Genomic DNA, 21,837 nt, shown 5'->3' with positions numbered 1-21,837 from the left:
TTTTGTATACCCAGGCCTTCTTATTGCCATGCACATTCTTGTGTCACTGGTTATGTGATATTATGTATACTATCTGTTCCCTGCTTCATGTTACCAGTCATACCATATAGCAGTAGACAGTTCTCAAACAAAATATCTAGATAGGGCAGTAGACAGTCCTCAAACAAAATATCTAGATAGGGCCTGGTCCTCAAACAAAATATCTAGATAGGGCAGTAGACAGTCCTCAAACGAAATATCTAGATAGGGCAGTAGACAGTTCTCAAACAAAATATCTAGATAGGGCAGTAGAGTGTCCTCAAACGAAATATCTAGATAGGGCAGTAGACAGTCCCCAAACAAAATATCTAGATAGGGCCTGGTCCTCAAACAAAATATCTAGATAGGGCAGTAGACAGTCCTCAAACAAAACATCTAAATAAGGCAGCTTTAAGTACCACTAATTATTTAATTGATAGCCAATCCAATTCAATCCAACTCCCCCCTCCGACCTCGGCTCCCCTGGCCCTTTTTTCAGTTATATTCTTGAGTAGTAAATCTGGAAATTTCTTTCTCACTGGGAAGGCTCAAGTGATATTCAAGCTCTTAGGGTAAATTCTCATCATCTTGGGGTTGTTTACGTTTTGGTCTGTAAAATATGACCTACAATAAGTAGAATTACACTCACATATTAAAAAGTTCAACCTGAAGATTTCCTATCCTGGAAATACAACTGTGATAAAGGCAATAACTTGACAATGTCTTTATTGATAGGAGGATGTTACAGGCCATGCTGTGTCTGGAACTATTTTGATTTGTTTATAATTTAACGAGATATTTTTTATGGATTTATGGAGAGTTCGGATAAAAATCAATGATAAGAACGTGGTTTCCTACTGTGCAGGCGTAATTTTCTATCAGTATAATTGGATAAGGAAATAACTCGGAGGAATTTTCTAACTCTCCTATTACATTTTCTAAATGTTTCTTTTTTATACCCTAAGCAATCAATATGGATGTACATGTGTAAGTTAACATAGAACGTCGGATCAATTCCAGCCCCATGCTGATCAGCTTGGAAATGTGGTTTAATATTTCCTGTGTTACAATCATTCCAAACTTATCCCTGTACCTTTTTAATAGTGAAAAATATCTGCTGGCTTTTCAATTGAATAGAGTCCATAGATCAAATGTGTCTACAGTGTAGGATCATATACAAACTTATATCACCTTCGGCACAAATCTCTTGATCCACTCTAGTAACGATGGAATCATCATAGGAACAGATCTCTTCAGCCACTTATAGATCTTTCTAAAGGCAGGAAACACCAACCTTAGGCTCGGCATTCATTCACAAGTGGCCAACACTTATCTCAATTAAATTCATCTGTTTATCATTTTTCCTCAATGAGTCTAACAATCAGGTTCAATGAAGCTGGTACTATAGGACTTAGAAAGTGTCTGGAGATGTTTTTCAACCAAATATATGATACGTGTGAAAACAATAGACGCTGTAGGTCATACCTGTAGGACACATGCTGTAGGTCATACCTGTAGGGGTGCTTTTTCTTGCTTTGTTAATTTGGTAGTTTTGTCTCAAGTACTCAACAGTATGTGTAAGGATGCCTGTCCTCTAGATTACTTTATAAGTACCAAAACTGTAACCTAGCGTTCCTATAGCCAGACAAGATTAAACGTGGTATAAATGAAGGATCAGAAGGGGAAATAGAGGTCAGTCTTCGTAATCAAGACAAAATAATATCATATACTATATGTAAAGGGATTTTAAACTTATTTGTTCTAAAGAATCCCTTGTCAAAAGGGAGTCATTGTTGGTAAACTAAGAGGGTGGGCCTCCTGGGGCCAGAGGAGTAGGGCCTGATAGACTACAGCTTGTGTGCAGGTATAGTGATTTCAACTGAATTTGGCATAAAAGATTCCTTTAGGTCAAGAGAAATCCACATTGTATAAATGAAATGTATAGTCCTCTTGGTCAAGAAGGATGGGGCCGTATTTAAGAGAAAATAAGAATAATTCTTCCCTATTTCCAGCTCATATTTGTCCTTTGGATAGACAGATACTGTTTTTGAAATAAGTAAAGACCAGGTGAGCTATTCAGGCCCCTGGGCCTCTTTTAGACTTTATCACCACGTTTATACCCACACAGTTGGTGATAAGGTTTATTGATTTCCTAGAATTTTCTTTCGTTTTCTGCATTAAGCTCTTAGTGTATTTTGAGCTGCAAAAATGTCAGAATAGATATTTGTAATCACATCGTTTGTTGCATGATAACTTGTAATTTTCTTTGATGGTATTTTTTAAGTCTCGGGCAGTGTATAGAGGATATTTAATGGTGTCTCAGGCAGTGTATAGAGGATATTTAATGCTGTCTAAGACAGTGTATAGAGAATAATGAATGGCATCTCTGGCAGTGTATAGAGGATATTGAATGGTGTCTCAGGCAGTATATAGATTATATTTAATGGTGTCTCAGGCAGGATATTTATTGGTGTCTCAGACAGTGTATAGAGGATATTTAATGGTGTCTCAGACAGTGTATCGAGGACATTAAATGGTGTCTCAGGCAGTGTATAAAGCTATTTAATGGTGTCTCAGGCAGTGTATAGATGATATTTTAATGGTGTCTAAGACAGTGTATAAGAGATTTTGAATTGTGTCTCAGGCAGTGTAATTAGAGGATATTGAATTGTGTCTCAGGCAGTGTATAGAGGCTGTTGAATGATGTCTCAGGCAGTGTATAGAGGATATTGAATGGTGTCTCAGGAAGTGTATAGAAGCTATTTAATGGTGCCTCAGGCAGTGTATAGAAGCTATTTAATGGTGCCTCAGGCAGTGTATAGAGGATATTTTAATGGTGTCTAAGACAGTGTAAAGAGGATACTGAATGGCGTCTCTGGCAGTGTATAGAGGATATTGAATGGTGTCTCAGGCAGTGTATAGATGAAATTGAATTGTGTCTCAGGCAGTGTATAGAGGATATTTTAATGGTGTCTCAGGCAGTGTATAGAGGCTATTGAATGGTGTTTCATGCAGTGTAAAGAGAATATTTAATGGTGTCTCAGGCAGAGTATAGAGGCTATTGAATGGTGTCTCAGGCAGTGTATAGAGGATATTTAATGGCATCTCAGGCAGTGTATAGAGGATATTGAATTGTGTTTCAGGCAGTGTATAGAGGATATTTTAATGGTGTCTCAGGCAGTGTATAGAGTATATTGAATGGTGTCTCAGGCAGTGTATAGAGGATATTTAATGGTGTCTTAGGCAGTGTATAGAGGATATTGAATGGTGTCTCAGGCAGTGTATAGAGGATATTGAATTGTGTCTAAGACAGTGTATAGAGGATATTGAATTGTGTCTAAGACAGTGTATAGAGGATATTTAATGGTGTCTCAGGCAGTGTATAGATGATATTTAATGGTGTCTCAGGCAGTTTATAGAGGATATTTAATGGTGTCTCATGCAGTGTATAGAGGATATTTAATGGTGTCTAAGACAGTGTATAGAGAATAATGAATGGCGTCTCTGGCAGTGTATAGAGGATATTGAATGGTGTCTCAGGCAGTTTATAGATTATATTTAATGGTGTCTCAGGCAGTTTATAGAGGATATTTAATGGTGTCTCAGACAGTGTATAGAGGATATTTAATGGTGTCTCAGATCACATTTGAGGATACAACATTTTGTATATCTTCAATGCATAGTTTTTTTCCTACTGATAATATCTTATATTTTGCGGGTAAAAATGTTATAAATCTTGTGGTTCCAATTCTAAATTTGATCCTGATATTTTAGGTGGTGTGAGTCTTGACCAGTTTGTGGGGTGCCTACGAGACCTTATATTTGGTCGGGAGGAGGTGCGACCAGAAGAGACACATCGGGTAAAGGCCGGGTGTGTAGACCTGTGTGTCACCCATAACAAGTGTGCACAAGGCACACGCTGTATCAACCAGTACACGGACATGCATTGCGACTGCTTCGGCTCGGACAATGAGGGGAAATACTGTAACAGCACAAGTAAGTCTTCAAATCTGTCCATTCTTCTCCTTAGCATTTGATAATCCAAGACATACCGTTTAAGATGTGACGGTCTGATTGTCTTTTTTTATCAATCCCATGCTCTTACATTCAAATTTCTGTGTGTCGGTTCCTCAGGATTGCCTAAACCTAACTTACTAAAATACTGTAGTGAAAAAGTTTGAAGTTATTTACCTTTTTTTAGAATTCCGGACATTTCTTCAAGTCATACATTATGATGTTATGTATCAAGTTGTTGAAAATGTTAACATCTGTGTACTAGGTTTAACATCAAAGCATTCCACAGATCAAAACAATTTTAATTGATTTATTAATGATAACCAATAAAAAATGACATTTGTAAACTTAAATATTTTCCCTACTTTCCTACCCAAATTAAAAATCCTAGGTCAGACTACTTAAAGGGAAACATAGTTTTGATTAAAACTGGTCTAGATTTCAAACAGGATCATGTTCAATAATAAAAAGAATTATATGAAAATGTATTTGATAAATTAAAGATGCTGCATTTGCTCAATTCTTTTTAACTATATAGTCGAACCTCGTTAGCTCGAACTCTTTTAACTCGAACACCCCGTTTATCTCGAAGTATTTCTCCCGTCCCGCCAAACCTCTTCTTTATCTTAGTAAATAAAACTCTGATAATTTGAACCCTGAAAAGTCGAAAAACTTGGATACCTCGATGTAAGATATTGGTTTCAATAGCGTAAATCCAACATCAAAACATCGTCTACTGCATAATGTTGGAATTTCATTTTGTCACTTATTAATTCTTTGCTACAAATAAAACGCAAAAGTACAATATCTCGCCATTCTGTGTTTATGAACATCTTTCGTGGGTAGACTTTCATGAAATCGATGAAAATAATTTACGATAAAGCTTCAGACTGTAAACTGTACGACCTGTCAAAACAAAATTGTTCATAATAAAAAACAAACTTCATCAATGTTGATCAACAGTATTCTTTACGTACACCCAAATATACGACAGTAGGAACCGGAACATTGGTCACAAAGCGTGATAAATCACAACCTAGGACAGCTTCACGGGTTCATGTTTTTACAGGAGCCAGTATGGCTTTAAAAGAACAATACGATAATTGCTGTTGATTACATCGAGTTGAAGAGGTGTCAGGTGTCACATTTGGCTTTTATGAATCAATGTGTTACATGTACGATATAATTGGTTTGTGTGTGTTTTCATTTAAAGAATCAACTACGCGTACGCTCCATTACAGTGATTTGTTTTAGACTTGCACATTTTCATTTCCGCATTGTATAGTATGAGGTAGGAGACAGCGGGATAGTTCGATTTTTAAATGTAACACTTCAGAAGTAAAACTTAACGGACTTGCAAATACAAATGTCGACCTGGAAAGACTTTGCCAAGATCTAGACTGACCAAAAACAACAATTTAATGATAAGGCCTGTCCATATGTAATAACGAATTCACAATGTGGTCCAACCGTTTTGATCGTGATAAAGGAAAGTATGTTTTTTTCGAAAATAACTCTATTTTTGCACGTTAATGTAAAATAACATACCTGTATTTGTTATATTAATTATGTATATCATTCACCGATTGATCAATAACTGCTAGTGCTTTGTCCAAACAGCAAATTTCATACCAAATTTATGAACCCGCATAACTCGAATACTCGGATAACTCAGACGTTTTCCCACGACCCCGTCGACTTCGAAATAACGAGGTTCGACTGTATATGTATTAGGCTGAATTTTATTTTATAATTAGTGAAGAAAATAGAATAGACAGTGTTTATTTTTTTGCATCCATTTTCATCATATACAACACTGTGTCGACGTGAAAAACGCTGTTTTACTGAGAGCTTACGTGTTACAGAGACGACTGTGGTGACGCTGCGCGGTTACGAGTGGATCAAGTATCAGCTGTACCGAAGACCGAAAGACAAGATGTTGATGGATAACACACGTATCAGTCTCCAGTTCAAGGTGCGTTGTTAAACATTGGCCAGGTTTGAGGGTGATATGAAAATGTATTCACCCAAGGCCAGTTAATTGGCTTTTGCAACTTTAAAAGGACATGATGAAGTATCAACATGTCTATTATGTAATTTCTGAATGTAAACACATTGCTCATGTCTTAATAATGATACTGTATGTATATACTGTTGATCTCTCTCTCTTGCCTCGCTTTCAATTTAACCTAGCTTAATCTTAAATGACACAACTTTTATTAACAGTCTGACCGAGGGTCTGGAGTACTAATATACGCAGTAGGTGGCGCACCATACAACAGTCACCTGATTGCCTCGGTCCATGAGGGCACGGTGAGAGTCTCCATGGCATTTGGCGATGATGTCATTCAAGAGCAGATGGGAATCGGCGTGGACGATCAGAGGTGGGGTGTTCATGTGTTACTGGCCAAACTTTACAAACTGTAAATTATTTACTTTTCGTAAAGATTTATTTTTATGGATTGGATTCAATTATTTTGAATTTGAAACAATTATAAAAAAATAAAAAAATAAAAATCCAAAAATCAGTGTTAAAATATATTGGGAAACTTTTTACTTTCCCCATCAGTTAATATAAAAATAATTCTTTGGCGGAAAGCATAAATAATTTACAGTTTTCATAAGGTTAGAAACAGGATTAAGGTGTGGATGATCAGCCATAATAAACATCAATATCATCTACATACTTCAGTGACGACGATAAATCATCAATCTGTCCTTGTTGCATTTTGAAATCTCAATTCTTTTGTCGTATTCAACACTCCTGACGGATTTTATTTTTTTTCACTTATTTTTGTACTTGATGAAAATATTTTTGTATGATTAAACATTTCATTACTTTTAAAAAGTGTGTTATCATGCATGTGAATATGATTTTAAGTTAAAAAAATAATTTGGGAACACCGAATCATCTGTCTTGAGTGTAAACAAGAACTTTGTAAAATTGCTGGAAAGAGAAAATGTTTTTCGATACATTTTTGAAAATGCAAAACATGACAAAACGTGACAATATTTTTCAAACTTCATACATGAATCCTTTTCACATGCACAAGATTGAAACTTCTGTTATCGTTGATATCGACGGAGGAAGGTATAAAGATGAAGATTAAAGAATTGACATCTGCACATGTATATTAATGTTGAGCCATTTTGAACACATCCTAGTCCGTCACTTTGTGGCAGAAAATCACTTAAGAAATCAACTCTTTGGTTCCTTTCTCATGCCCCTGGTACTTAAACGCCACTGTTTATACCATCAATATATTTCAAAGTTACCGCTGTTTTTATTAACAGCCCTTTAGAAATATTTCTTGATAGACATCTAGTCCCATTTGTTGTGCCAATATTTTGCTGGATAAATGGTGGATTTTGGAATTGTCAATGCCAAAACTCTAGTTTTGAACCACCATTTGAATACCAGAACCCAACTTTGTATTTAACAACTTAACTTTAATGGCAGATGTCCCGTTAATAAATTTTCATGATACCTGAAATACAGGTGAAGTTGATGTCTGGGATTTCTAAGGAAAAATGTATAGATAGATTGTTTTTGCTCTCTGATATGTATGTTTAATTATATATCTAGAAATATCAGCAATTTATATAAGATTGAAGAAAATAGGGCATTAGCAAGTCTAGATCAAGTCACAGAGTTCTTGTTCTGCAGTGGTTATTGCTCATGATATTAAATCTTTATCTGTCACTCTGAAATGTCTTGTTTTCAGTGGTTTTTTTCTCAATACATAATTATATAAGACACAGAAATGAAATTCAATTTTACCTTTCATTTTATTTCCGTATAATTTGTTATCAAAAGCATGTTTTTTTTGGAATTTTCTTGTTTTGATGTTGTTTTTTTGTCATTCACATTGATCGTCTTCATCTCATTTTCACGCGGCCATCGATAGGAGGTTGAAAGGGTAAGTGTGAGAGGCAGGAATGTACTAGCTGAATGTACCGACAGAATGTCTACGGTTAGGGGGGTTGTCTTAGACCATCCCGGCTTACTTTCATCATGGCTACTTAAAACTTGCTACTTGTACTATTCATTTGTTTATTTTTGACTGAATCATTTCATTTTTCACATTTAAAATGTTGATTTTTGCATTTTTTCCTGGTCAACCATATTCTAACAACTCAGATTTATTTATATATTTTTTTTTTCATTTTCCTTTCTGCTTCTTTTTCTGAGACAATATGAGGTTCTTGATGCCTCTATTGCTTCAACATTTTTATTTCAAAAAATTACCTTCATCAAACATTGGTCTCATTGTTGTCATAACTCTGGGCTTGTTGCTAGGGATATATTTTATTTATCTTTCATTTGCCTGACCTTTTTCTTGAAATCAATGTCTTGGCTTAAAAAAAATATTGGTATGAAATAAATGCTTTGAATGAAGATCAGAAGCGAACAGTAGCCAGGGTTTTGCAAGGTGAACATATGAATCATAGGTGACGGATCTGGACATCTGATTTCAGCTTTTGAGAGGTTTTGGATGATCATTCTGAAAGCTTAAGATTAAAAAAAGTGAAAAGAAGATATTAATCAGAGACAAACATACCTTAACATTGAAATGCTAGAAAAACTATTACGAGAAAAACATGAAACGAATGCCTGGGTTATCTATCATACATCTGGCTACATACCTGGTGATATATCTTTTTCTGCATGTATTACTATGGATGTTGTACTATTGATACTTCTTGAGACTTTAATTGGAAACTTATACTGGTGTCGCATACCTTCGGCTATCCTTTCAGTGCATGTTGATAGTGTTCAGCGAGAATGGCATGAACTTCAGGTCCTCTTCAATGATAAAGGCATCACTTGTTCAAACATTTAACCTCAGATCCCATTATATCTTGAGGTCATAACCTTTGTTAAGGTGAGATATCCAGTTTGGTCATTTTTTAAGGCATGACATTTAAAAGATGGACCTTGTACATTACTAAGGTCATGACGTTTGAGAAGAGTACCTAGATTCTATTCATTACTGAGGTTATGACCTTTGAGAGAACTATCTTTGTATCTATTCATTACTAAGGTCATGACCTTTGAGAAGAGTACCTAGATTCTATTCATAACTGAGGTTATGACCTTTGAGAGAACTATCTTTGATTCTATTCATTACTGAGGTCATGACCTTTGAGAAGAGTACCTAGATTCTATTCATTACTGAGGTCATGACCTTTGAGAGAACTATCTTTGATTCTATTCATTATTGAGTTCATGACCTTTGAGAGGGGGACCTTGGATTGTGTTCATCATTGAGGTCATGACCTTTGAGAGAGAGAGACCTTGGATTGTGTTCATCACTGAGGTCATGACCTTTGAGAGGGGGACCTTTGATTTCATTTATTACTGAGGTCATGACCTATTAGAGGGGGACAGTGGATTCTATTCATTACTGAGGTCATGACCTTTGAGAGGAGGGCATCAGATTTTATTCATTACTGAGGTCATGACCTGTTAGAGGGGGACCTTAGATTCTATCCCAATTGAGGTCTTGACCTTTGAGAAGTTGACCTTCAATTTCATTCAAAATGGAGGTCATGACCTTTGAGAGTGGGAGCTAGGATTCTGATTGTTGCTGTGGACAGGACCTTTGAAAAGAAGGAACTTTAGAACTTGTTGAATGATGTGTTCTTGAGCTTAATGAGGAAGAGACCTTTGATTTATTCAAAGCTGAGCTTAAATTATAACCAAGTAGAAAACAAGATTTCAATGACCTTGGATCTTAAATAATGTTGCGTGATTGACCTTGGTAATGGAGATCCATTTTAAATGTTTAATGCTAAGGGCGTGATTGTTTGGTACCTTAATTTTGTGAAATAAGGACTTCAGATCCTGTTTGATGCCAGGGAACTGCCCTTTGTGATAAACATTAGATCATGTTTAATGGTAGGGACTTGCCGTTTGTGAGAGAAGGCTAGTGTTCAAGGTCATACACTTATGACAATGACCTTGGATACTAACCAATGCTGCATGATTGACCTTCGTTATGGAGATTCATTATGAATGTTGAATGCTAAGGGCATGACTGTTTTGAAAGCTGAACTTGGGAGCTATTTGTGTGTTGTGAAACTCACATAAAAACCTCAATAATAAGACAGCATGGTATTATCTTCCTTTAAACTATTTATTCAGAGGTGATTTACAACTCATTATGAAGATTTTTATTTTCATTTAATGATCATTTCTGTTCAGTATGTAATGAATGTAAAATATTGATAAACAGATTGAAAGCTCCCAAACAATTGTTATTATTTATCTCAGAGTTACCGGTACTTGTATTTTCAACAAGAGCAACACACATTGTCCTTAATCCTCCTAAAACCAGTGTGTAAAACTGATCAGAATCGGTGTGTTGGCTAGGTTCAGTGGATTATCAAGTATGAAAATTGAACTTTAATATTCCCATCACTTATTTCTATATATCCTGAATGTTCATGTTGCTTGTCTGTCCGAGATCAGCTAACAGCTCGGCTATAATAGATGTTTTGAGATACTAACTGTGATGAAGAACAACATGTTTCACCCGACTCCATTAATTCCTTTTAACTGTGAATGTACTGTTAATCTTGTTTAAACTGGACAGGACATCAAGACCAATCCTCCTGTTGAGAAAAGGTTGATTTTCAGATCAAGTTTAGTTTGGATAATATATATTCATACTGTTGTACCAAATTCATTGTTTAGTATATTAGAGGTCTCTTGATACATATACATGGAGACAAACAGTTTTATGCAAGCCGCTTTTTTAATTAGGAGACCACCATTTTCTCAGCGTCATAAAGCAGTTAACTAAATAATATCAATTCTCTATTAAGAGACTAGCACTGTTAAGGGACCTTCCCTTATTAACACCGATTTGACTGTTTAAGGTAAAACCTTGATATAATGTCCCTAGTTTGATTTACCACCTCACTTACTTCTAAAATGTTTCAAGGTCTTCTTTCCCTTTTTTTTCACCTTTTTTATAAATCTAGCTCAACGTTATGTTGCCAAACATTTTATAACGACAAAATTAATCTTGACAATTGGTGGCAGTATAAGGAGGTTTTATGTTTATTTATTGGTAAAGCTGTGAGGCACAGTTGATTGTCTGGTTTATACAGGAATCTGGATTTTAAATAGGGTTTGACTTTAATGTATATTACCTGTAAGTAGTCTCTTGTTGACTTTTATATGAATCCATTCCATAATCTTAACAATTATACGTAGTGATATTAAGATAAATCTTTTGTTATTGTAAAAAATTGGTCTTTTGTACAGTAACTAAATTTCTCTTGTTCAGGTTCTTAAGTATAATAAAACCCTTGTCTATCACTTATTGCAAAGGAAAACATTCAATCCACGACTTTAATGATATTTTTTAAATGACCTTTGCCCTTGCATAATTTAGGTGGCACAATCTGACCATTGTCCACAGCCCCGTGGAGGTGAACTTCCTACTGGACGGTGAGTCACACAGGCACTCCCTTGACCCACAAAACTTCCACCTCAGCTTTGACCCACAGATCTACTTTGGAGGAGGAGACAACTTTGTTACAACACAGGGTAAGCATGTTGGAGTTAGCTCCCTTAGACTCTAAATTTCTTACCAGGTATCTTCATGACTTTCTAATTAAAATAAGCATTTAATACATATTTGTTCCAGAGAAAAGACAGTTGTTTAATGTCCTATTCAAATGATAAAAGAAGATCAAGAATTCTGTCCAATTAATTACTTTTTTGGTAGCTTCTGTTTCATGTTAGTTGAACCAGCCACAGGTATCAGGAATATTAAATGAGGAAACTCTTGTAGCCTTTCACATTCAGTCAAACATAAATTATCAACCTGGGGAAAAGCTAATTGACCTCAAGTTTTCTATGTTAATGTATTCTTTACTATTTTAAAGCATCTATTATTATCCAGAAAAAGATATCAAGTTTTGTTTTTTGAAGTTATGTTTTGATTTTGTTTTCACATACAGTAAATGCTAAATGTTTCATCACTGTCGGGTCAATATATTTCATACATGATCTGTGTGGCTATATATGACATCTTTGTCAGTACTGCATTATGTGACAGCTCAAAATAAACTCCACACTTTGTTTGTACAGGGTTACAGGTCACACAGAACTTTGTTGGGTGTCTCAAAAACGTTTATGTCAATGATATATCGCTTCTACCTCGTCTGGTGGAAGAAGACCCTCGGACCCAACTCAAAGGGGGAACTATGCCTCAACAGGGCTGTCGCAAGGTCAAGGACATTCCTATGACATTCCCTAAATCGGGAACAATGTTACTGTTTGACGGGTACGGAGGTCAGGATCTCACCGTGGAGTTAGAGTTCCGCACTGTCAGACAGGATGCTGTACTGCTGTACTTCAATCTTCTCTCACCCGGAAATGTGGATACAGGGAATCTGGAGGTAGGCTACCATAACTAAGACTGGTTTTACAGAATTTTCTTATACTAGTTATAGGATAGGTATTGATGTTACAGTTGATGGTATGAGTAATTATTGATTTTACAGGTGAAGGTGATAGTAATTATTGATTTTACAGGTGAGGGTAATAGAAGTTATTGATTTATCAGATGAGGGTGATATGTATTGATTTTACAGGTGAGGGTGATATGTATTGATTTTACAGGTGAGGGTGATATGTATTGATTTTACAGGTGAGGGTGATAGAAGTTATTGATTTATCAGATGAGGGTGATATGTATTGATTTTACAGGTAAAGGTGATAGTAATTATTGATTTTACAGGTGAGGGTGATAGTAACTATTGGTTTTACAGGTGAGGGTGATAGAAATTATTGGTTTTACAGGTTTACAGGTGAGTGTGATAGTAATTATTGGTTTTACAGGTGAGGGTGATAGTAATTATTAGTTTTACAGGTGAGAATGATAGAAGTTATTGAATTTACAGACGAGGGTAATAGTAGTTATTAATTTTACAAGTGTACATGTATGTGAGAGTATTTAAAAGTGATTTATGATTTTACAGGTTTGGGTACGGAATGGACAGCCCCTTTTACACTACGTCTCATCTCTTAGCAACGGGAGCCACACAAGGAACACCACAGTAGCAATGGTTGTCAATAACAACCGCTGGCACACACTGCGCTTAGAATTCAAGGCAGGGTAGGTACCACTACATCTCAGACGGAATGCTCAGTGCAGACATTTACATACATACAGGTTAATACTGTAGTTACTGAAAACAAAGCTGTGGAATGCAGTTTTTTGTATGGGATAAGGATTCCAATAATTTTATTGTTCCCATGGTCTGATAAATTGAAACAATTGACATTTTAAAGAGTCAATTGTTCCTGTGTAGCAGACTGGAGTACACTGGGCAATGAATTCTATGTGCACAAGTTTAGAAATCTTCAATGATTTTAGAATTAAGAATTGTTATGTATGATTTTACATTAGAAAAAGACATGTTTCAGGATGGCCAAGGTGCGTATTGGGAGTCGGTCAGTTGTTCTAGAGGGCGTTGGGGAACCAATCTACGTCAGTGGTGCAATCATCGTTGGCTTTGTCCCAAAAATTTATACAGGTAAGCAGGTCCTTTGATCTCCAGGCAGAAACTCTAAAGTTGATCGTGTCATGTGACCATGTTATTTAGCGTCGAGGCCTCTTATATCTAGTTATTACCACCTGGATTTACATTACCTTATAGAGAAGTGATCGTTGAAATTTAAATATTTATTTATAAAACATGTCTTTAGTTGTCTCTCAAAACAAATTTAACTTTGTATTTTAGAAAACATTGGATTTGTTGGATGCATTCGAAACCTAAAACTCCAGAATGAGACCATTGATCCAATCAAGTTGATGGACAATCGTGATGTTGTGGACGGAGTGTTTCTGGATGGCTGTAACCTAGTTGACCATTGTCGCTATGGGCCACCATGTCAGCATGGTGGTCAGTGTTTGGCCGACTGGGATGGTATTTCCTGTAACTGTGAAGCCACCTCTTACTCCGGAAAAACCTGCCATTTCTGTAAGTTTTTACAATCTCCCATTGTCAAGGTCTATATATGACTGAGGCTGTTGATGAACACTGGTCAAACCAGCCATCTCTGATAGTAATTCTCCTTGACTGAGTGCAGCATGTTCAGTCAGTGTCAAAATGAAGGATAAATTTTTCAGTTTATCCATTGATGGATTATAATCAAATAGTTAGCTCAGTTTGTAAGTATTTATATCATAAATTATTTTCGTGACTGCATTATATTATAATTTTGATCCAGAAATTAAAATTAAAAAGAGAGATAATTCAGTAGATTTTCATGGAAGAAAAAAAGGAAGATAATTTTTAGAATCCTGTCTGATATTGAGAAGTATACGGGTATGACTGACCAGGATATTTGTTACAGCGCGATACAAACAGACATGTGACGAATACTACCAGGCGGGGTACACCGAATCAGGGGTCTACCTCTTGGACTTAGATGGGCAGGGACCAATGGAGCCCCATCATGCCCAGTGTGAAATGGGCCACACGACCCTAGACCCACAAGGAGGCCATGACGTCACTGGGGCTACTGTCGTAGAACACAATCTTGCTCCTTATACACCAATTCGCGACCCTGAACTTGGTGAACTCAAGAAAGTGTTGTCATACAGGTATTGTTTTTGTACAATTATACAGCTATGCTATACTATACTGCACTGTCATATCTAATTTGAGGTCAGAGGTCATTAACATTTTCACTCCTATACATGTACACTTCCTATGACTGACCAGGCACAGTTAGGTAATTGACAGAAGAATATACAGATCGATTAAAATGAAGAAATTTAATTTACGGAAGTTGTATATTTATATATATAGTTAAACCTACTTGATAGACCACCTCTAATGAGAGAACACCTGAATCAAGAGGCCGTTTTCAAATTTGCCGTCACAGTTATTTTCATGTTGACTAAACCTGTAAGGGACCAGCTTCGATAAAGGACCAATTCATGGACTTCTTTAAAGAGGCTGGTCGGGGAAAAAATTACAAAATAAATGGGTCTAAATGCGTTCACTGGCCTTCCAAAAGTTATACCTCGGCAATATGATGGTCGAGTTCTACTTGCAATGTCCAGTTTTGACCACTGAAATCCCGGGGAAGCCCCGCGTAAATTTAGCGCAGATCTATTTATATATGTCACGTGGTTGTTTCGAAAGTGAGGCAATAAAGATAACAACAATAGCACGCCGTCTATCAGCCATGTCGGACTCAACTAGCGAACAAGACAGCAATACTATACGTAAATAATTGTTTTCAAAGGTCATGTATGATGCAAGTGTAGTATTCCTACCTATATGTTGTTGTTATATATAACAGTATTGATGCCTTGTGCCTGTCATGACTTTTGCATGCATCTTTTTCTTTCGCCGCGATGTTTACATTTGACCTCGTTGATGTCGCGCATGCGGTAAAATTACATCACTGATCTGGGTCAATTGAGAGTTTTAGACTGTCAGTTGACGATTTAGGATTTCTTTAATATGATTATAATTTTTACTCTTAAGGAGTGAATTTCAGCAAAATTTGAATAGGTATATTTCATAAGAAGGTATTTTAAACATGTGTATGCCATTTTAGCAAATATGACATTTTTTCCCCGACCAGCCCCTTTAAGGTGATCTCTGAATAAAGGTTTACTGTAAAGTACAAACTAGCCTTTCATGGTTGTAATACAATAGGTTATTATATAAGATAATATCGGAAAAGGGGATTTCGTACTGAAACAAAGTCATTTTTATTGAAAGGAAATATGTGTTAATTAAACAGATGTAAAGCTATCTGATATATTCTTATCTAATTGTCTATTTTTATATTTCTTTCCAACAGAGAGATGAATCATGAGATTCTCCTAAAGCTGACTAGGATGTCTGATCAGTGTCAACAATATGTGGAGTATAGCTGTTACCGTGCTCCTATCAGGTCAGTATAGCTGTTATCGTACTCCTATCAGGTCAGTATAGCTGTTATTGTGCTCCTTCCAGGTCAGTATAGCTGTTACATCATTCCTATCAGGTCAGTATAGCTGTTACCGCTTTCCTATCAGATCAGTATAGCTGTTACCGCTCTCCTATTAGGTCAGTATAGCTGTTACCGCTTTCCTATCAGATCAGTATAGCTGTTATCCCGCTCCTGTGAGGTCAGTATCATTCCTATCAGGTCTGTATAGCTGTTACCATGCCCATGTTCGGTCAGTATAGCTGTAACCGCTTACCTATCAGATCAGTATAGCTGTTCCCCTCTTCTATCAGGTCACTATAGCTGTTACCACGCTCCTGTTAGGTCAGTGTAGCTGCTCACATATTCCTGTCAGGTCAGTCTAGCTGTTACCGCTCTCCTATCAGATCAGTATAGCTGTTACCGCTCTTCTATCAGGTCAGTATAGCTGTTACCACACTCCTGTCAGGTCAGTATAGCTGTTACCGCTCTCCTGTCAGGTCAGTATAGCTGTTACCGCTCGCCTATCAGGTCAGTATAGCTGTTACCGCTCTCCTATCAGATCAGTATAGCTGTTACCGCTCTCCTATCAGGTCAGTATAGCTGTTATTGTGCTCCTGTTAGGTCAGTATAGCTGTTACCGCTCTCCTATCAGATCAGTATAGCTGTTACCGCTCTCCTATCAGGTCAGTATAACTGTTACCGCACTCCTGTCAGGTCAGTATAGCTGTTTCCGCTCTCCTATCAGGTCAGTATAGCTGTTACCGCACTCCTGTTAGGTCAGTATAGCTGTTACCGCTCTCCTATTAGGTCAGTATAGCTGTTACCGCACTCCTGTCAGGTCAGTATAGCTGTTTCCGCTCTCCTTTCAGGTCAGTATAGCTGTTACCGCACTCCTGTTAGGTCAGTATAGCTGTTTCCGCTCTCCTATTAGGTCATTATAGCTGTTACCGCTCTCCTATCAGGTCAGTATAGCTGTTATCGCTCTCCTGTCAGGTCAGTATAGCTGTTACCGCTCGCCTATCAGATCAGTATAGCTGTTTCCGCTCTCCTATCAGGTCAGTATAGCTGTTACAATGCTCCTGTCAGTTCAGTATAGCTGTTACCGCTCTCCTGTTAGGTCAGTATAGCTGTTACCGCTCTCCTATCAGGTCAGTATAGCTGTTTCCGCTCTCCTGTCAGGTCAGTATAGCTGTTACAATGCTCCTGTCAGGTCAGTATAGCTGTTACCGCTCTCCTGTTAGGTCAGTATAGCTGTTACCGCTCTCTTATCAGGTCAGTATAGCTGTTATTGTGCTCCTGTTAGGTCAGTATATCTGTTACCGCTCTCCTATCAGCTAGGTCAGTATAGCTGTTATTTTGCTCCTGTTAGGTCAGTATAGCTGTTACAGCACTCTTGTCAGGTCAGTATAGCTGTTACCGCTCTCCTGTCAGGTCAGTATAGCTGTTTCTGCTCTCCTGTCAGGTCAGTATAGCTGTAACCATGCTCCTGTCAGGTCAGTATAGCTGTTACCATGCTCCTGTTAGGTCAGTACAATTACTTATACCGAAGTGTTGTTTATCTCTTAAACATCTTGGGTCTGCTGCAAAGATTAATCCCAAAGCCTCTTGATTATAAAACAGGGAGCTGTTACCATGCTCCTTTGAGGTCAGTATAGCTGTTACCATGCTCCTGTTAGGTCAGTATAGCTGTTACAATGCTCCTGTAAGGTCAGTGTAGCTGTTGTCATGCTCCTGTTAGGTCAGTATAGCTGTTACCATGCTCCTGTTAGGTCAGTATAGCTGTAATCACGCTCCTGTTAGGTCAGTGTAGCTATTATCATGCTCCTGTCAGGTCAGTATAGCTGTTACCATGCTCCTGTTAGGTCAGTATAGTTGTTACCGCGCTCCTGTTAGGTCAGTATAGCTGTTACCATGCTCCTGTTAGGTCAGTATAGCTGTTATCACGCTCCTGTTAGGTCAGTGTAGCTGCTTACATATTCCTGTCAGGTCAGTATAGCTGTTATCGTGCTCCTACCAGGTCAGTATAGCTGTAATCACGCTCCTACCAGGTCAGTATTGCTGCTTCCATGTTCCTGTCAGCCCAGCAGTTTGTGTTGTAAGAAGAATTCAAAATTGTTTCGTATTTTTCTGACTATTTTCTTGTCCAATTACTTATACCGAAGTGTTGTTTATCTCTTAAACATCTTAGGTCTGCTGCAAAGATTAATCCCAAAGCCTCTTGATTATGACTGGGAGCTAATCTTCTTAGCTTCTTATCATGATATTAATATTCTTTATAACTTTTCTGCACATTTCTGAGGATCATTTATTTCACTCCCTAAAAAGCCATTAATCTGTGGTTGTCTTTGTATAGACCTAGAGGGAATAACACAAATTTAGCAGGAAAGTTAATTTTTATGAACTGCATACACAAGAAATATTTGGTGAAATTCCCTACCATAAAGCTAAAAGTATTTACTTTGACAGACTTGGAGACTTGACATTCTTCAGGGCAGCTAGTGGGCAAGTTGTGGAATCCATTGGCACAGATACCCCAGGACACTGTGCCTGTGCCCTAGGCAACCAGTGTCCAGCCAATGGTTGTATGTGTGATAGAGGTAACTATGGCAACAGTTCACTATGTTAATATAAAATTTTATAGATCCCTTATTCGAAACTATTGAACTTTCATCTGTCATTTCATAAATAATAAATCCACTGTAATAAGTGATAGTTGGTCTGTCTCCAATATACAATCGCTTTGATTTAATGATTTTTTTTTCTTCTCGAAAATGTATACTGTCCAGCATACCAGTCACAAGGTAGTCACTGTAAAGATATAGAAATGTGGATTGTGTTGGACCTATTCTTCCACCGAATATAAAACCATCCGGACCAATTGTTGATTACATGATACAGATGGAGATTGCAAAAAACTTCATAATATAAATCAATTCATGAGGAAATTTAATCTCAAATGCATATATCTCCCAAGTCTGTTTATTTGTGGAATTAAAATTCCCATGACAAAATTGTTTGAAAAACAGGTGGAAAACAAGAGACACTTTTAAAGTACAAAACAATAGGCAACTTTTAAGCACAGTTATAAGACCATGGACAATTTAAAGAACATTTGCAAAACAAAAATATTCAATATTCAAGTAATTAACAGAATTTTTACTGTTTATGTTCATTGTCATCTTTTTTTCCCACAGCAAAATCCTCGGTGGTAGTCGACAAGGGAGATAACTCCGTCAAAGCACAGTTGCCCATCACTGAACTGACAATCTTAAACAAAAGAGGAGGATCTTCAAAGGGGACCGCAAACATCACACTGGGACCCCTCAAGTGTTGGGGAAGTAGTAAGTATCCTTGTGGAGAAAATCTGAACTGTCAGTTCAGCTGAAGGCTGTATATATGAATAGATATTTAAATACATATTGGTTATACTTGATATATACCAATATGTAGTCAAATATCCATTCATATAATAATTGTGTTTTTGTAAAAGTTTCCTCGATAAAAAAAACCACAAATTGCTATCTTTCTGTGACCAACATTTTCTGTTGCGGGGGACAGTGGGCCAGTGCAATACTTTCCCTTACCAGGTAATATGATTTCAAGTCCCAAACTTTGACAATATTTTTTGTACATTAATTAAAAAGTTGACAAAATCCTGAAATTATTTTAAGATTAACAATATCATTGTTTTTCCCTGCAAAGAACATATTGATTTGAGGATGTATGTGGCAGCTGTGTTCTCAAATGACTATTTTTAATGTAAAAATCAAATCTCAAGTAAGTTATTTTGTACTAAACATATGAAGAAACACTGTATTTGCTCTAATAGTGACATTTTTTTCCACAGATGACAACAAACTGGACCACGCTGTGACGTTTACTGCACAAATGGCCCACATCGTTCTGCAGCCGTGGACGTCATTTGACCTACGATTCAGCTTCCGTACCCACCAACAGAGTGCTGTGCTTCTACACCAGAGTCCGCAGTTCAATAACTCAAACATGTTCAGTATAGAACTTCTTACAGGTAAGAAATACAAGACATAATAAATTATTTGTTGTCTTTTTTGAAGAACAATTTTGTTTTCCCAAATTCTAAATTCAAATCTGCCTCAGACCGTTGTTGCTTTTTTCTACCCAGAAAAGAATATCACAGGTCAGATTCTTTTGCTTTGAATCCTATCCAATTCTGGTAATGAACTGTGAAAAGCTCTAGGATTATCAAGACAAGAAAATTGGAAAATGTAATATATTGTTACTTTAATGAATAGCAAATTACTTAAAACGAATGCATTCCGATATTTCTGACAAAATTCTTCTTATTTTCAGCCAAGGCTTTGCGCTTTTTCTTTGTGATAAATGATGTGGAATTTGTATCGGACATTCAGACGAATGAACCCCTAAACACTGGCGCGTGGAAACAGATTCGTGTTGAGCGTAGTCAACATGATATCCGATGTAGTGTAGCTCGTGAGCAACGAATCGTCACCATCCCAGAGATCTGGACATCAGACGATGCCATCTTCTCTGGACTCCTGTATCTGGGAGGCCTGCCAGGGTAAGGAATCTCTTACTGGTGGCAGGCAGAGTTATGGCCCCTTGTACAATCCAAACACTACTGGTGGCAGGCATAGTTATGGCCCCTTGTACAATCCAAACACTACTGGTGGCAGGCAGAGTTATGGTCCCTTGTACAATCCAAACACTACTGGTGGCAGGCAGAGTTATGACCCTTTGTACAATCCAAACACTACTAGAGCCTGTTCCTTTATGCAAAACAACCGGTTTGTCTGGTTTTTAGCTCACCTGGCACGAAGTGCCAAGTGAGCTTATGCCGTGGCGCGGCATCCGTCGTCCGTCCGTCGTCCGGCGTCCGTCCGTCGTCAATATTTTACTTTAAACGACTTCTTCATAATAACCGAAAGGCCTAGGGTGTCGATATTTGGCCAGAAGCAAACTAGGATAAAGGGCTACAAAGTTTGTTAAAATTAATGACCTTGACCCATTTTCAAGGTCACAGGGGTCAAATATGTTAAAAACTTTCAACATTTTCTTCTCGATAACCAAACTGCCCAGGGAGATGATATTTTGCCAGTAGCTTGCTTGGGTGAAGGGCTACCAAATTTGTTCAATTGAATGACCTTCAATTATATTCAAGGTCACAGGGGTCAATTGTCTTAAAATAACTTTAAACAACTTCCTCTCAATAACCAAAATGCCCAGGGTGATGATATCTGGCCAGTAGCATGCTGAGATGAAGGGCTACAAATTTTGTTCAAATGTATGACCTTCACCCATATTCAAGGTCACAGGGGTCAAATATGTTAAAAACTTTAAACAACTTCCTCTCAATAACCAAAATGCCCAGGGTGATGATATCTGGCTAGTAGCATGCTGAGATGAAGGGCTACCAATTTTGTTCAAATGTATGACCTTCACCCATATTCAAGGTCACAGGGGTCAAATATGTTAAAAACTTTAAACAACTTCCTCTCAATAACCAAAATGCCCAGGGTGATGATATCTGGCTAGTAGCATGCTGAGATGAAGGGCTACCAATTTTGTTCAAATGTTTGACCTTCACCCATATTCAAGGTCACAGGGGTCAAATATGTTAAAAACTTTAAACAACTTCTTCTCAATAACCAAAATGCCCAGGGTGATGATATCTGGCCAGTAGCATGCTGAGATGAAGGGCTACAAATTTTGTTCAAATGTATGACCTTCACCCATATTCAAGGTCACAGGGGTCAAATNAATAACCAAAATTCCCAGGGTGATGATATTTGGCCAGTAGCATGCTGAGATGAAAGACTACAAAGTGTGTTCAAATGAATGACCTTCAC

The 21,837-nt window shown here is 37.3% G+C and overlaps 1 protein-coding gene across 4 annotated transcripts in view; it reads left to right on the top strand.

Moving 5' to 3' along the window:
• Window positions 1-21,837, top strand: part of LOC110467168 (contactin-associated protein-like 2) — a 106,279-nt gene that overhangs the window by 60,722 nt on the left and 23,720 nt on the right. For 3 of the 4 annotated variants that reach the window (XM_021524142.1, XM_021524139.1, XM_021524140.1), the window contains exons 4-18: window positions 3,793-4,014; window positions 5,898-6,007; window positions 6,259-6,416; window positions 7,941-7,952; window positions 11,439-11,593; window positions 12,140-12,450; window positions 13,033-13,169; window positions 13,481-13,590; window positions 13,798-14,037; window positions 14,414-14,663; window positions 15,881-15,973; window positions 18,458-18,588; window positions 19,186-19,332; window positions 19,839-20,018; window positions 20,321-20,549. In XM_021524142.1, coding sequence (XP_021379817.1) covers window positions 3,793-4,014; window positions 5,898-6,007; window positions 6,259-6,416; window positions 7,941-7,952; window positions 11,439-11,593; window positions 12,140-12,450; window positions 13,033-13,169; window positions 13,481-13,590; window positions 13,798-14,037; window positions 14,414-14,663; window positions 15,881-15,973; window positions 18,458-18,588; window positions 19,186-19,332; window positions 19,839-20,018; window positions 20,321-20,549 — 2,485 coding nt within the window. The remainder of the gene's footprint in view (window positions 1-3,792; window positions 4,015-5,897; window positions 6,008-6,258; window positions 6,417-7,940; window positions 7,953-11,438; window positions 11,594-12,139; window positions 12,451-13,032; window positions 13,170-13,480; window positions 13,591-13,797; window positions 14,038-14,413; window positions 14,664-15,880; window positions 15,974-18,457; window positions 18,589-19,185; window positions 19,333-19,838; window positions 20,019-20,320; window positions 20,550-21,837) is intronic. The other variant, XM_021524141.1, reaches the window with a different exon arrangement.

Source organism: Mizuhopecten yessoensis, unplaced genomic scaffold (genome assembly GCF_002113885.1).
Source record: "Mizuhopecten yessoensis strain PY_sf001 unplaced genomic scaffold, ASM211388v2 scaffold11163, whole genome shotgun sequence".
In the NCBI taxonomy this organism is placed as follows: domain Eukaryota; kingdom Metazoa; phylum Mollusca; class Bivalvia; order Pectinida; family Pectinidae; genus Mizuhopecten; species Mizuhopecten yessoensis.
This window is presented reverse-complemented; position numbering and strand designations above follow the sequence as displayed.